The sequence below is a fragment of the Aulonocara sp. 'chitande type north' Nkhata Bay genome, linkage group LG7 (genome assembly GCF_057382095.1).
Source record: "Aulonocara sp. 'chitande type north' Nkhata Bay isolate Kocher_YH1m ecotype deep benthic linkage group LG7, A_spYH_male_GT1.1, whole genome shotgun sequence".
Taxonomy (NCBI): Eukaryota; Metazoa; Chordata; class Actinopteri; order Cichliformes; family Cichlidae; genus Aulonocara; species Aulonocara sp. 'chitande type north' Nkhata Bay.
Window position 1 is genome coordinate 53,395,147 of NC_141350.1, and position 16,562 is coordinate 53,411,708.

Genomic DNA, 16,562 nt, shown 5'->3' on the forward strand with positions numbered 1-16,562 from the left:
GTGATGACCGACAGCCACCAGTGATGGATGACCCAAACATTTGACCAACAAATTCAGCCTTCTCTCAGGCAGCTGTGTCTGCAACTAGTGGTAAATGACCCCTCATAGCTATAATTGCCAGTTCCCCATAGTGAACAGGCAGATGGAAGTGACTGACCTTTTTTTCACCTAGTTTAATGACCAAGGAGGGCCAACTCACTATCTGTTACCTGCTGCCTCCGCTAATGCCAAGGAGAATGTTATCAAAGGAATGAGCCTGTCAGACTGTGGCAGGAAGTTCATGGTCCAGTGGAAAAAAGGGATAGATGAAACTGAAAATATGCATGTGAATTCAAATTAACCATGTTAAAGGATAGAAGATGGAGAACCAGCTTCAACAAAACAACGTTGGTGAAGTCTGGAGAGGCCTCAGAACCATCTCGGGCCACAAACAGCAGAACTCTCTGCCTGGGAGGGATGTGAGATGGGCAAATGAACTGAATCATTTCTTCAACAGATTTGACTCAGCCATGAGGCAGTCTGCAACATCGGCTGCAGACTCACCCACCCCCACTGCTGCTGTTCCACCTCAGACACTTCACACCTCCTCTATTCACCCTGCTCACTCCCCCCCACCCCCAACAACAGCATCCAATACACACTCAACACAAGGCTCCAGCCTGTCTCTCTCAACCACCCAGGTTAGAAGGGAACTGAGGAGGATTAATGGCAAGAAGGCAGCGGGTCCAGATGGCATCAGCTCGAGGGTCGTCAGGTCCTGCGCGGACCAACTGTGTGGGGTGATGGAGCACCTCTTCAACCTGAGCCTGAGGTTGGGAAGAGTCCCACAGCTCTGGAAAACCTCCTGTGTTGTACCAGTGCCAAAGACTTCATGCCCCAAGGACCTCACGCCCCAAGGAGCTGATGTCCAGATGGCATCAGCTCGAGGGTCGTCAGGTCCTGCGCGGACCAACTGTGTGGGGTGATGGAGCACCTCTTCAACCTGAGCCTGAGGTTGGGAAGAGTCCCACAGCTCTGGAAAACCTCCTGTGTTGTACCAGTGCCAAAGACTTCACGCCCCAAGGACCTCAACAGCTACAGGCCGGTGGCTCTGACATCCCACCTGATGAAGACCCTGGAGCGGTTGGTCCTGGCTCAGCTTCGGCGCCTAATAAGCTCATCACTGGACCCACTTCAGTTTGCCTACCAGCCTGGCATTGGAGCGGATGATGCCGTCATTCACCTCCTACATCGTTCCCTCGCTCACCTGGAGACCGCTGGAAGCACTGTGAGAATCATGTTCTTTGATTTCTCCAGTGCCTTCAACACCATTCTTCCCTCGGTTCTAAAGGACAAGCTGGTGAACTCTGGAGTGGACCATCACCTCACTACCTGGATCCTGGACTACCTCACCGACCGACCACAGTATGTGAGGACTCAGGGCTGTGTGTCGGACAGGGTCGTCTGCAGTACGGGGGCCCCACAGGGAACGGTTCTGGCTCCGTTCCTCTTCACCATCTACACTGCAGACTTCTCCCACAATTCCACCCAGTGCTTCCTGCAGAAGTTCTCTGATGACTCTGCAATAGTCGGCCTCATCACTGATGGGGACGACAAGGAGTACAGAGGTCTGACCCAAGACTTTGTGGACTGGTGCCAGCTGAACTACCTCCAGATCAACGCCAGTAAAACCAAGGAACTGGTGGTAGACTTCCGCAGGCACAAGCATTCTCCACTGCAACCACTGAACATCCAAGGTATGGACATTGAGGCTGTGGACAGCTACAGGTACCTTGGTGTTCATCTGAACAATAGACTGGACTGGACTCATAACTCAGACGCCCTCTACAGGAAAGGGCAGAGCAGGCTGTACCTGCTGCGGAGACTCAGGTCGTTTGGGGTGGAGGGCCCACTCCTGAAGACCTTCTATGACTCTGTGGTGGCTTCTGCTATCTTTTATGGCGTGGTCTGCTGGGGCGGCAGCATCTCTGCTGGGGACAGGAAGAGACTGAACAGGGTGATCCGAAGGGCCAGCTCTGTTCTAGGATGCCCTCTGGACCCAGTGGAGGTGGTGAGTGACAGGAGAACGGCGGCTAAGCTGTCATCCCTGATGGACAACATCTCCCACCCCATGCAGCAGACTGTGACAGCACTGAGCAGCTCCTTCAGTGGGAGACTGCAGCACCCACGGTGTGGGACGGAGAGATTTCGCAGGTCTTTCCTCCCCACTGCTGTCAGACTCCATAATAAAGACTTTAACTGATCAAGCACACACATCCATACATATGCAATAATACTAAGTGCAATAATCCTTTCTGTCATCGTTGTATTTTTACTCAGTTGTATATAGTATTTGTATTTGTATTCTATTTTTATCTTATTGTATATTTATTTTATTTTATTCTACTGTATATAGTATTTTATTTTATTCTATTCTGTACAGTTGTGTACTGTATTTATTCTTATTGTATTCTAATTTTTGCCTCATAACTTTTGCACTGTCCACTTCCTGCTGTGACAAAACAAATTTCCCACGTGTGGGACTAATAAAGGTTATCTTATCTTATCTTATTTCCAGTTTGTCACGGTCCTGGGTCTCCTGACCCAGCGTTTTTAGTTCTTTGTGATTTTTGTATTATTGTACTTGTGTGTGATTTATTCTATGGCTTCTAGTTTTGATCCCTTGCCCTTCATGTCTCTCTGTGTCCCCTCTGTTCTGTGTAATTGTGTGTCTTTGCATGTTTGAGTTTCTTGTTTTCTGTCACTCTGCATTGTGCATTATGTTCTCATGGTTGGTTTTTTGTTACTCTCTCTAGTCTAGTCTCTTGTGTTCCCAGCTGAGTATTTCCCTGTGTATTTTGGTTCTTAGACCTCTGCCTTATGGTTTATGTCTCTGTATTTCTTAGTTGCTGTCTCCACTGTGTCAAGTTCGCGTCTCTGTGTGATACTTCCTGTTTTACTTTGATGGTCCGTGTCTCATGTGAATGCGTCCTGCTTTGCTTGTCTCGTCAGTCCTGATTTCTCCCAGCTGTGCCCTCCTTCTGTGTCTCATTCCCCTCGTTACTTCCCAGTGTATTTAAACCCTGTGTTTCTCTGAGTCAGTGTCGCGTCGTCCCTCATGCTGTGTGGATCTCCCTGTGTGTCTCTCTGTGAGTTTTCCAAGTTCCCAGTTTAGATTAGTTTGTATGTTTTTTCCCTGCCAGCAAATAAAGCTGAGTTTTGAGTTCACCTCCCTGAGTCTGAGTCCTGCACTTTGGGTCCAACTCCTGCCTGCCGCACAGCGATTCATGACACAGTTAGTTTTAACTTGGGTCTAATTTTGTCATTTGGCTATCATTCTTCCTACTTATAAAGATGTTGCACCAGTATGGTTGATCGCATTTGCAAATGATTAAAACAAGATTCCCCATTTGGTTTTATAATATTTTTCCTGTAAGACTACAGCAAACCAATAGCACCCGTATGCCATCGTGAAATTGTTATTTAACAGTATACTGATGGTAAATTTCATACTATGAGAACTTTTGCCATAATGTGCTGTACAGAATATAAACATGACACTGTTATAGACTGGTTCTTGTATTTTCTACTGTACTTAAGCACTCAAAGTACTTCATACCACATGTCTCATTCATACAAAAATTCATACAGCTATTTTTTCCTACTAATATTCTAGCTAATATTCACATGATTGACACATTGGGAGCAGCTTTTGCCCTTATCTGATTGCCATTACATCATTATTTTAGTTTTTCTATTGTAATGTCTTTGAAGCATTTATCAGTGTCAAATATATTAAAGTGTTCTAGAGTTATAGCAATAAAATGATTTATACTGCTCAGTTCTCAACTTGCATATCCTCTTTCATATAACTCAAATTGATGTTCTGTTATGTTTTGTTCTTTTCTGGACTATGGAAAGATATCAATCAGTCGCCCCCTACAAAAAAGCACTAGGCATCAGTGGGAAGAAAAAAACTCCCCTTTAACAGGAAGAAACATACTTATTATCTGCTACTACTACTGTAATATGAAAATGTTTGCTTGCTGTTAATATTTGGTCCTTAAGGACATCAGCATATAGTAAGCAATATTCCAGGGGGTCTTATCTTTAGCTGGGATAGGCTCCAACCACTGGATGGATGGATGACAACTTGTTATGTTTTTATGTTTCTGTTAAGTCAACACTTTATAATAACTGCACACTATCAAGCATTAGTTAATCATCTGTTAAGCATTAGTTAATGGTTACTTAATTATCTCTACAGCATCTACAAAGTATTTCACATCATCAATTAATAGTTTACAAGCACTGCTTTAAACTCTTTGTTCATGATGAATAAGCTAATGTATAACACTTTTTATTAATCATGTTGTCATGTTTTAATGTCATGATTAATCATTTATAAACACTACTCTGCATCAGTTACAAACCAGTCATTTCAGGATGTTCAGTGGTATACAAAATCATTGGTAAAAGGTAAGTAGATGGTTAACATACCCTATATAATACTATAAACTCTGCATGTACTACACATACTAGTTTCATACGTTTTATAAACACTGAATATCAGGGTTACACGAGCCACTCAATAACTATAAGGTGTTCTGACAGTAGTATATCATTTCTGTTACCCCCGAGTCTCCAGATTTGCTCCTTGTAAGACCTCCAGGCTCTCTCCAGATGTTGGGTATGGGCACCTGTATGAGGGTCAACATACCACCTGGTGTGGTTAACAGTATGGTGTTCATACCCTAAATTTGGGAGTACACGATAGGCCCGCCATTCATCACTTATCACTGAGGAACCAATCCAGACATGAAGGGTAATCACAGGAACAAGATGTCTTCGAGATCTTTTCTCCACAAGTCGCAAGATAGGCCTTGTGTCTGACGGAGGTTTGTTTGATTTGTCCACCATGTGCTGCTCCACGACAGATCCTATTTTCAAAATAGTAACATGAAACATGTATGTTTAAATATATGTAATAAGTATTTGTTTAAACTAAACTTAATGTGCACTTGCATACAAATTTTGTCATTCCTTGTTTTGTTATAAATTTATCCTTCAATTTACCATTGAGTCTTTTTATCAAATAAGAAAATATTTGTTATGTTAGATAATAAGAAAATAAGAAATATAAAAATAATAGGAAAATGTGATAAAAGGGACTCTGTGTAGTTGTAATGTTAATGACAAGTCTTTAAGGTGATAATCTAACTGACTTCACTTACTTTAATTTGCCAGACAATTACATGTTATGTTAATTGACTTTAATATACTTAAAATGGGCTACTGATTTTTCTTTATTTTATGACAGAAGTATGTATGTACAAGTCATTGTAAATGAGACCACACACAGGGGCTTAGTGCCCTGTTACTGCTGCTTTTATCCCCCTTGTCCAAGGTGCTCCATGCACCTCTGCATGGACAGAGGAGCGAAGACACGCACTAACATGACAGGAGGGTAAGGTCAGGTTTAGCAGGGATAGAACATGTTAAAGAGGTTCCCTGTTAGCTCGTTTTAAGGAGAATTTTTGTGTGAAAACAAATAATAATAATAATAATAATAATAATAATAATAATAATGAATTTTACACGAAGTGTGTCACTTTGTATGGAGTTGAGTCTAAAAACATAATATGAAAATTAAAATAGATATCTTACCAAGCATATTGGTCTCCGTTGTTCATCCTTTTCTTCAGTTCCATTCCATCCAGTCTGCTAGCAGACTTTGCATTTTATTTTTCTTTTAAGTAGCTTTTTTCTTTGAAGATATTTTATAAGATTCAGTGCGCCTCTTTTCGACATCTCCTCGTTAATTAGATTTTTCAGTTGCGTGAGATTTCGTATTTTTTAGATCACACGATAGGGAAGGCAAGAAGCTGGAAAATGGGCTCACTTTTAATCGTTTCCCCTCCTGGAGGTAACGGGAGGGATTTCATGTATCCGATATGAGCGGATATCGAGTTCTCTGCCATCCCCAATTTTTTGTTGGTTTGTTCGCAGCATTTTCTTTCCAGTGAGTTCTAAATAAATTCATATCTCTCTTAATAGGCTTTTAGTGTATTTCGAATGCGCTGAGGTCATAGATAATTAGATAAAACATCGTAATGTGTGATGCTATAGAATCACGTCATGTTGACTGAGTAGCTTATTATTTGGCATTATTGCAGGCAAACCAGCATATGAAATATGAAACAGAAAAGAAAAGTATGGTTTTTTTTTATTCAAGATCTGTTCACCTGTACTTAGCAAGTACATACACATGAAATGCAAACTATTTACATGGCAACGCACAGCTGGCAACCTGGCTGTATCTTGGTCATATGGTCAACGTACTCAAAACGTGGAGGCTTAAAAACGGCCAAATCTTGTACCCAACCATTTGTGAACTAGATGTGTGTCTCCAGGAATTTATAATTCCGAAAATGATTCGCCGTGTATGCGCTGACTCCACAGACAGGGTAAGCGAAGATATCGGGATAGGACAACGGCGGTAGGCTGTCTGGGTTTCCACTCCACTGCCTTATTTCATACGGGTCCACATTACCGATGCATGCTATTTTTTCCAAGTACCATCTCTTGGCGTCTGGGTGCAATCGGTCGCGATACAGCCCTTTGTCTTTTGCGTTGATTTTAAGCAAGGTTCTGGCAGTCTCGCTTCCAACACAGTGTGTTTGTTTTGATTTGTGGCCTTCTGACATGGCGCCGCGATCCCACAATGCACTGCGGCGTGATGTCAACTCCAAAGCCCTATAATAACGTGGACAAGATGGATGTTGGTGTTACCAGTGGTGAGTATTTTTTTTTACCTCATTGTATTAGCTTATTTCATTGCTAACACCCACCGCCTATTAGCAGGTAGCTTTTCGCTAGCTGCTATTAGGCAATTAGCTTAGCTTAGAGCTACATTTAAGCTTTAGATATCGGCAAAAACACTGTTCTGTCACGGTTTGCCGGGGCAAGCCGTGTGGAATTATTTAGGACCAGGACGCGGCAGCTCTGGTGCAGGTGAGTATTTATTAACGAAGGAAATACAAACAACAAAGGCACTGGGAACATGAACTGGAACCTAAACTGGGTAAAACTAACAAAACAAACCAGAAACGAAGATGCAGGGAGGTCCGGGGAAATACACATGGAGAGATGCAGGGAGACCGAGGGGAAACAACACAGACGAACCAGCAACTACTAGGACAGAAGACACAACTTAAATACACTCAGAGAACACAGGGAGATTACACACAGGTGGGGAACACAGCTGGGAGTGATTAACGTGACGAGACTAGGGAGGCAAACTGAAAACACATAAGACGCAGACCTTCACAATAAAACAGGAACTCACACATGAAAGGACACAAACTAAGAAACGCGGACTAGATACAGGAACACACGAGCAGAACAGAGTAAACACTAAACAGAAGAACAGAACCAAAATCGCAAGAAGAGAAAACACAAAACGCTGGGTCAAAAGGACCCAGGATCATGACACTGTTCAGTTTATTTTATTAGTCGTTTCTTGTGGCTTGGCTCAAGGATTAAATGAGGATTATCGCCTTTGGTGTTACTCTGGGCTGTAACTTATAATTGTGCTTTTTGTAATTTAGTTTGTCAGTCCTTCTCTAGCTATTTTGCTGCATGCAATATGAATTCACAATAAATGCTCTACATTGTACAATTCTAATGCACTATGTTTGAAATACGTTAATATATAATTATAGTCAAATTGGCCAGTTTTTAAATACATAACTAAATATAGTTTGTAATGTTACCATTGTAGGCTATTTATCAATCACTGTAATGCTTTTACTGTTATTTAAAGTCTACAAAGTGTACATTATTATTATTATTATTGTATTTGTTTTATTAATTTTATTTGTAGCCAAGTCTCATTTTGTTTTTAATTTTCTCTAGGTGTGACTGTTGCCCCAACTGCACAGCTAGCAGACAGAAGAAAATCACAAGAGTTGTCTGTGTTGTCTTTTTAACTGTTATACTAGCTCTCTCAAAGGAACCCACAAGTTCTGTCCAGGATTCCAGTAAGGTATTGAGCATATCTTCACTTTCCTCTGATGGGTCTTTTAGTGAGAGTTCTGACTCCTCCATTAGCACAACTTTATCAGATAAAGACAGGAAGAAGAGGAAGAAGGGCAAAGAAACATGACCAAAAACAAAGAACAAGAGGTAAAGTGATTAACTCAACAGTTTGATTTTTCATGCGGTGTGGTACGTTACTACACTATTACATTACATTAATGATTATGTTCTCTCAATTGCAGTCCACAATCCTAAGCAAGTGGTCACCCAGTATAACAAGATTTTGAGGCTGTTCAAACAAGGAGGCACCATGTCTGCTGCCTTTAAACATCCGGGAGTGGACTGGAACACGATTGTGGCAACTGCTCCAATTGCTGAGCTATTCTTTGTTGCACCTGAGAGGTATAAAGAAACAGAAAAAAACAAGCAGGGACAGAAACTTTCATTGTTTGCTACACAGTGTGCTACAGCAATCAGTGCAGATCCAGAAATAGGGGAAAAATTCAAAGCGTATAAAATATTAAAACAAAGAAGGATTAGATTTTTGGGGGGGTTTTTTACATGGTGAAATGTGGTGAGAGTCCACCATTGTTAACAGCTTAAAAAAACTTTTAAAAAAAAGTTATATATTCCAGTTGATTGGTCAGTTGTTTGTAAAAAAAAAAATGACACACTTGATTTTTGGTTTGTATGTTTTTTATTATTATTTTACTGTTATAAATTCTGTAGTTTTATTTTGAAGGCTATGGGAGTTTGAATTAGAGGAATCTGAAGAAGAGGAAGCCAAACCTCTTCTAAGGCTGGTAAGACTAGAAAACTCACAAGACTTGTATTCATTTGGAAATTTCTTTTTTTCATTATGTTCACATAACCTTTAAACATAACTGCACTGTAAATGTGTTTTCTGTTTCAGGTATGGGCGGTGAACGTCATCAATAAAATGAGGGACGTTGAATTTCAAGCTAGAATGCTTCTTCAGTTCCCAGAGGCCATAAATTTCAGTAATATACAGTTATTAACCCATCAAAAAAATAACCAGAAAATTCTGATTTTTTTGGAACTGAGATGTTTATTAACCCTTTAAACAAAATCCACAAATTTGGTTTTTTGCTATGTCATGTTGTGTATGATATACTTTTATTATGTATTTATTATATTTTTTTATATAGCATTTGATACATTGGGTGTTTTTGGCAACTTCCTGTTAACAACAATGTTAACTTTAGACAAAAAAAAGAGTTTTGTCCCTAACATTTTGAAATTATGGCAAGTATTGATCATGTTGATGAGATTGAGGTCTCAGAAACTCATGTATATATGATACAAAGTATGATACAAGTGATGTAAGTATGATACAAAGGGCATTATAGGGTTAACAGTCCAGCTACAGTGTTTCAATATTTAAGTGATGCTTTGAATATGTTTAAAAGATCATTCTTATAATGTTTTTCTACAGAACACCTAAACTCCTCAGCATGGTGAAGGACTACATTAAAGTCCTGAAAAAGACGCAGCAAGAACAGCGTAACACCAAAATGCTCACCGTGCAGGAGGTAGTGATCGAGGTAGTTCTCCAGGGCTTCTGGGAGCTTCCTCCTCGTCCGCTCCTAAACATGGCCTCCCAGACTCTAAGCATCCTATCCACAAGTGTCATCAAGGCCACTTTGGATCATGTCTCCAAGAGCCTCACGGCGATTGAAACACAGGCCATCTTCACCCGCTCCATCCGAGACAATATGGTCGACAGCATCCTGACGGAGATCAGACACAAATTTCCTCAAGAAATTCTGTCGATCAAAATTGCAAACTTTGCACCAGTGTTGCTTAAGACCATTGCTGATGTAGCAATGATCCGGATATCTGAAATGTTTGAGCCCCCTTCAACTCTTCCTGATGTGAAGAACACAAATGAAGAACGCTCCTCTGACGGTCTTTCAATGGCAGATGTTCCACTAGCCGAAGGATCTTTTTCAGAAAGTGTTCCAGCGCCTGACGTTCTCTGTGAGGAAGTTCTTGCTGAAAGGGCATCCAGTCGGAGTTATCAAGACCTTAAGAGCGAAGGACCTCTTTCAGAAAGTGTGCCAGAGCCTGATGTTCCCGGTAAGGAACTTCTTGCTGAAAGTTTATCTAGTCTGAGGGCTGAAGACCTTACGATCAAAGGGCCTATTTCAGAAAGTGTTGCAGTGGCTGACGTTCCCTGTGAGGAACCCTTTGCAGAGTCCAAATCCAGTCTTAACGGCGAAGATCTTGAGATCAAAGGATCTCTTTCGGAAATTAGGTCAGTTCCTGATGTTCCCTGTGAGGAACCTTTTCCTGAACCCAGTATGAAGTCCAAAGACCTTCAGCTCAATAAGAAGAAGAAAAATGGCTTCTTCAAAAGACTTAAAACTCTGTTCTGCTGTTGTTGCAGACCAAAAGACACTGACTTACACTGAAACTGTCACTGTACTGGGTCTGCGACCCAGTATTGGTGTTCCAGTAACTGTAAATATGTAAAAAATAAAACACAGAAAAACATGAAGGTGATTTTCCTGGCCTGGGATTTTATAAAAATATTCTGCAGTACATCAAAAACGAAAGAAAACCATTAATCAACATATGATTGTAATCTGAAGTTACAGCGGTTTTATTAGAGACACAGGTAAGCATTTTGCATAATTTTTAAAAGTTTAAATTTGGTCAGTATTGAACGGCAGAAATTAGGTTTTCTTTTCGGAAGTATATAAAACGAAAAGAAAAAAAAAAAGTCGGCCGACAGCGCTGTAAACAACGGTAGACTTGTGCATAACAAGTACGCGAATAATGAAGAAAACAGATTTTTAGACGGGAAACTGTTCTTGAAGTACAGAGAGAGAGAGAGAGAGAGCTGTGCATCGTGGTCGAAGCAAAACAGTAAAAGTCAGAGTGAATACATGACAATGTTTATGTGAAGCAGTTTGGATCTTCTTTTGCTGCTGGTTCGGTCAATATTGTTTGGAGAGACATCAAACTAACAGCTTTAGAATCAGCGCATAAACACAAAGCGCGGACCCGCCGACAGATCAGAATCAGCAAGCTGTCGGCTTTCAGCCCCGACCGTGAGAAAGCCGACAGCTAACTGATTCTAATCCGCGGGTCGCACTGTGTGTTTAAGTCTTTGTGCAGAATCCGTGTTCCTGCTCTCATTTACTGTCTTAGCTGTTTGGTGGTGGTTGAAATTTTGTGAGATTTCACCTGAGATTCTGGCATTTCGGGCAAAATAAATTTATATTAAAAAATCAATTCAGGATTTTAATGAATCGATTTTACGTTATCCAAGCCAGAATTTATTTTAATCGATAAATCGATTATAAAAACCCACCCCTAACTGGCACCACCGGGCCCTCTGGCCACCACCAGTAGGCAACGGGTGAAGTATCTTGTCCAAGGACACAACAACCGAGACTGTCCAAATATGTTGCTTGATGATTGTTGTTCATGTTTTTAGGGTTTCTTTAGTTTTCAGTGGGCTGGGTGTGTTTTTTTCCCCTTAGTGTTCTTTACTTAATTCTTGTTCATAGTTCCTGATTTGTTTTCCTAGTTCTTGTTTCTTAGTTTTTAGTTTCTTGAGTCTTGAGGTTTTGGTTTGTTTTTTGTGACGTTTATCTCTAATGAAAATGTTTTCCAGCAATAAAAGCTGCCGATTTAAGTTTCATTCCACGTAAGAGTCCTGTGTTTGGGTCCTACAACCTGCCTGTCACAGCACACCATGACAGAAATCAAATTTTATAAACTCATTCATATTTCTACACGAGTCTCCCATCTACACTCAACAAAAATATAAACGCAACACCTTTGTTACTGCTCCCATTCCCCATGGGATGGACGTAGAGACCTAAAATTCATTCCAGATACACAATATAACCATCCCTCCCAAACAGTGGTCACAAATCAGTCCAAATGTGTGGTAGTGGGCACATCTGCCATATTGAGATAATCCATCCCACCTCACAGGTGTGCCACATCAGGATGCTGATCTGACATCATGAGTAGTGCACAGGTGTACCTCAGACTGCCCACAACAAAAGGCCACCCTGGAATGTGCAGTTTTGTCTCACAGCAAAATGCCACAGATGCCACAAGCAATGAGGGAGCGTGCAATTGGCATGCTGACAGCAGGAATGTCAACCAGATCTGTCGCCCGTGCATTGAATGTTCATTTCTCAACCATAAGCCGTCTCCACAGGCGTTTCAGAGAATATGGCAGCACATCCAACCGGCCTCACAACCGCAGACCTCGTGTAACCACACCAGCCCAGGACCTCCACATCCAGCAGGTTCACCTCCAAGATCGTCTGGGACCAGCCACCCAGACAGCTGCTGGAACAATTGGTTTGCACAACCAAACAATTTCTGCACAAACTGTCAGAAACTGTCTCAGGGACGTTCAACTGCATGCCCGTCGTCCTCATCGGGGTCTTGACCTGACTCCAGCTCGTCGCCGTAACAGACTTGTGTGGGCAAATGCTCACATTCGATGGCGTCTGGCACGTTGGAGAGGTGTGCGCTTCACGGATGAATCATGGTTCACATTGTTCAGGGCAGATGGCAGCTGAGAATGTCCCAGTTCTTGCATGGCCAGAATACTCACCGGACATGTCACCCATTGAGCATGTTCGGGATGTGCTTGACCGGCGTATACGACAGCGTGTACCAGTTCCCACGAATATCCAACAACCTCGCACAGCCATTGAAGTGGAGTGGACCAACATTCCACAGGCCACAATTGACAATCTGATAGACTCCATGCGACGATGTGTTGCACTGCATGAGGCAAATGGTGGTCACACCAGATACTGACCGGTTCTGGGTCCCCAGACCCCCAATAGCGCAAAAAACTGCACATTCCAGGGTGGCCTTTTGTTGTGGGCAGTCTGAGGTACACCTGTGCACTACTCATGATGTCAGATCAGCATCCTGATGTGGCACACCTGTGAGGTGGGATGGATTATTTCAATATGGCAGATGTGCCCACTACCACACATTTGGACTGATTTGTGACCACTGTTTGGGAGGGATGGTTATATTGTGTATCTGGAATGAATTCTAGGTCTCTACGTCCATCCCATGGGGAATGGGAGCAGTAACAAAGGTGTTGCGTTTATATTTTTGTTGAGTGTATATTAAATAATTTTTTTTCTTTCAAACATTTGTAAGAGTCTTATGGTTCTCAAAATGCTTCCACAAGTCCAGTAAGTGTAGTGCAGTAACATAACATATTGATTGTATTATTTTTTAATACAGTTTGAACTTATTCTGTTAACATATGAACAACAGTAACTGAAACTGGTATATAAAATGCATTTCCTGTAGAAAATGCAGTGTGAAAGCTAATAGCTGAATAGTTTGAGTTGAATTTTTATAATTGCTGAAATCTCTGGTGAAAAACATGTTTAATGGGCTGAAATACAACGAAATATTCACCTGACAGCCAATGCGCAGAACTGAAATTCACACAGAAGAACTTGGAAACTAGCTGAACAGCTTGAAAATGTACATAAGAAAAAGTGTCTAATGGCAAAAGAAAATTTAGAGCTAAAACACATCTGAATGAATATTAGTAGCTCATATTCTTTAAACCACTGGGAGAGAGGAATTATGTATTTTAAATGTCTAAACTCAAGAATCTCAAATGAAAAAAAATGGAACATTTTCTTAATATCTGCTGTTTTTTGCCTTACCCTTGTGCAGTGGTTCCCAAACTTTTTTTGCTAGGCCCCCCTTTGTTTTACAAGAAAAATGTTCGCGCCCCCCCTTCTCGCGCGTGCACGTTCAAAACAACACTAAAAGCCTATTAAGAGAGATATGAATTTATTTAGAACTCACCGGAAAGAAAATGCCGCGAGCAAACCAACAAAAAATTGGGGATGGCAGGGAACTTGATATCCGCTCATCTGACCGCTGCAATCCAAGGTCTTCGTTTAGTAATATCGGATACATGAGATCCCTCCCGTTGCCTCCAGGAGGGGAAACAATGAAAAGAGAGCCCATTTTCCAGCTTCTTGCCTTCTCTATCGTGTGATCTAACGTTGCAACCGACGTACAACCATAGCTGATGCTTCTGCGTGCTTTGTTTGGCCTACTGTCATGGTGGGAGGGGTCGTGCCCCTCCAAAGCCCTATATGTGGAGGGATAGTAATTGTGCGTGTATATGTAAGCATTTAAACACTGCAGAGAGTAGTAACCGTATTTTGTCCCCCATTGCAGAAATCCATTTCACCGAAACAATAATGTGGCGCACAGTGTGACGTCAAAAAAGGCGCACACCTTTCACGCTGCGTTTTCCCCGTTTTCCTCGTCCACACGTAAATGCAAAAACGGAGTTTTTGAAAATATCCACCCTGGCAGGCGTTTTTAAAAATCAATTCAGTGACCGAAAACGTTGTTTATGTGTGGACGAAAGGTGCAAACATATAGAAAAATCTCATTTTTCAAAAATACCCGGGTACGTGTGGATGTAGCCTTTGTCTGTGTGAGTGTAACGGCTGCCGCAGGTGCAGCTGTTTGGGCGGGAAAAAGTACACAGCCTCTCTGATTGGTGGATTCAAATTGAGTTCAGACTCATTGACTGGCATAGATCCACACAAGCCCCTCCGTGCTCCATGTCTGTGTGTTTGTGTGAGTCTCTGTGTGCATGTGTGTGTTCATATGTGTCCATATTTGTAATTTTGTGTATCTGCTGGCTGTTCTTCCTTTTCTAAGGTTTCTGCCAATTTTTCACAGTTGAAAAGCAAGTAGTTTTGAGAAAACTTCAGCTTTTTTCAGATGGCCATTTTGCTTTTCCAATATTCTGCTTAAGTTATTACTTTTCTACTAAATTATACTATTTCTGCTACTATTATACTACTGTATATTAAGTTATACTGTTACACCACTTCTTTCAAACTGTTATGTTTGTGCTAAATATTAACATTTATGCTGAATTACAATACTTATGCTGTGTTTTACCATTTCTGCCAAGTTATTACATTTTTGCCAAGTTGAGCAAAATGATTACAAGTTCAACTACTTTTAAAATACTGACTTCAGCTTCTTCAGCTATTTTCAGCAGACAGCTTCAGCTTTACAGCATTCACACAGCATTTTTGCAGGAAATGCTAATTTTTCTAGTATTATGTTAATAACAGATTTGAGAAAAATCATATCTACATTATATCTTACTGTTATTATATTATTATGATCTGCTGCAAGCTGGTTAGAATCATATATGAAAACTAAAAAAAAGTAATTCCAAAATTTTGTCCTAACATTCAAACATTGAAACTACAAAAAGTGATGGCAAGAAGAAGAAGGTAATGTGATATCAATATAGTACCTGATAAAAGAAAAAAAAATGTTCTTTTCTGATTTGTTCATTGTAAGTTTGATCATATATCACTCGTACATCAGTTTTACAATTCCAAAAGAAAAATAAAGGTCAGACGATACAAAGTTGGGAATGCTTTGTGGTAAATGCTTTAGGATTACACTACATCTGTTAGCATTCCGTGACAGTAACCTATCCTATAGGTTGCACAACACCCTAGTAATACATTATTATCTAGTAATTACGCCACCTCTTGTTAAACGTCATGACACATGGCTACCTGACAGTCCTCTATAATTTAAAAGGACAAAGAAGCAAAATGAGGGTCCCATTGAAAACCTGGTGGGTGGGTTGATCAAATGAGTGAACCTATTGTGAGGGATTACCTCAGTGTCACGGTGCAGGATCACAGTGAACAGCTCATCCACACGGTCTCACGAACAGCATCACATGAGTGTCCGACACTCCTCAAGTGCTGACAGATATGAACCTTTGATGTGTATTAGTATGCCTAAGAGATGATTCACCTCCACCCTGTGCATAAACACCAAGACTGCAATTAAAAGGAGCACTAACAATATGGGCCGTAGATCGCCGACGACCGCAGCGCGTACACATCCAGTTAAAACGATTTTCATCCCTTGCATACAAACACATGCGTGCATGCACACGCCTTACTAATACTGTTGTGCCAACAATATTGCAGGAACGATGACACTGATGACAGAAAGATGAGAGCGCTGACAGGGCGACAGGCGGTGAATACACTTTCATGGAAATAGCTCACGATGAAAAATGATACACTATTCATAGCAGAAAAGTACCCAATTGGTGGCAGATGTTAGATGCAGTATTTTTATGTTATTCCTCTCCTCTCAATTTGAAAAAAGCAATATACAGTATAGCTGGAAACTATTATACAAGTGGACATTTTACCAAATCAATGTAGAAAAAAACTGCCATGAAATGCACATAGACGCACGTAGATCATACTTGTATTGATTTGTGCTCGCCCTCTGGCAGTGTGAGGTATTTGAACACTACTAGAAGGCCATGGTTATCAATTCAGATGCTTTTTTGATACATGATAGCCATTAATAGAAAGTATTTCTTTGCCTTTAGCAAATAAGAAAATCATTTAGTCGTGCCTTTTCTGCTATGAGGACATATGAGTTTCTGTTTTGTCCCTCTCCTCTGTTTTAATTTATTTTAACTTTAT

At 41.0% G+C, this 16,562-nt stretch overlaps 1 protein-coding gene across 1 annotated transcript; it reads left to right on the top strand.

The window, feature by feature from the left end:
- Positions 1-8,944: 8,944 nt before the first annotated feature.
- Positions 8,945-10,454, top strand: LOC147326219 (uncharacterized). The gene is made up of 2 exons (XM_086297776.1): positions 8,945-9,030; positions 9,476-10,454. The coding sequence occupies exons 1-2, from the start codon at positions 8,960-8,962 to the stop codon at positions 10,452-10,454; spliced, it is 1,050 nt and encodes a 349-aa protein (XP_086153902.1). The 5' UTR covers positions 8,945-8,959.
- Positions 10,455-16,562: the final 6,108 nt, after the last annotated feature.

What these genes read in the sequence shown, in the direction of transcription:
- LOC147326219 (XM_086297776.1), top strand. Translation starts at nt 8,960, where the DNA reads ATGAGGGACGTTGAATTTCAAGCTAGAATGCTTCTTCAGTTCCCAGAG. An exon ending in ATAAATTTCAGTAATATACA is followed by an intron (nt 9,031 to 9,475) that starts GTTATTAACCCA and finishes GTTTTTCTACAG; the next exon opens with AACACCTAAACTCCTCAGCA.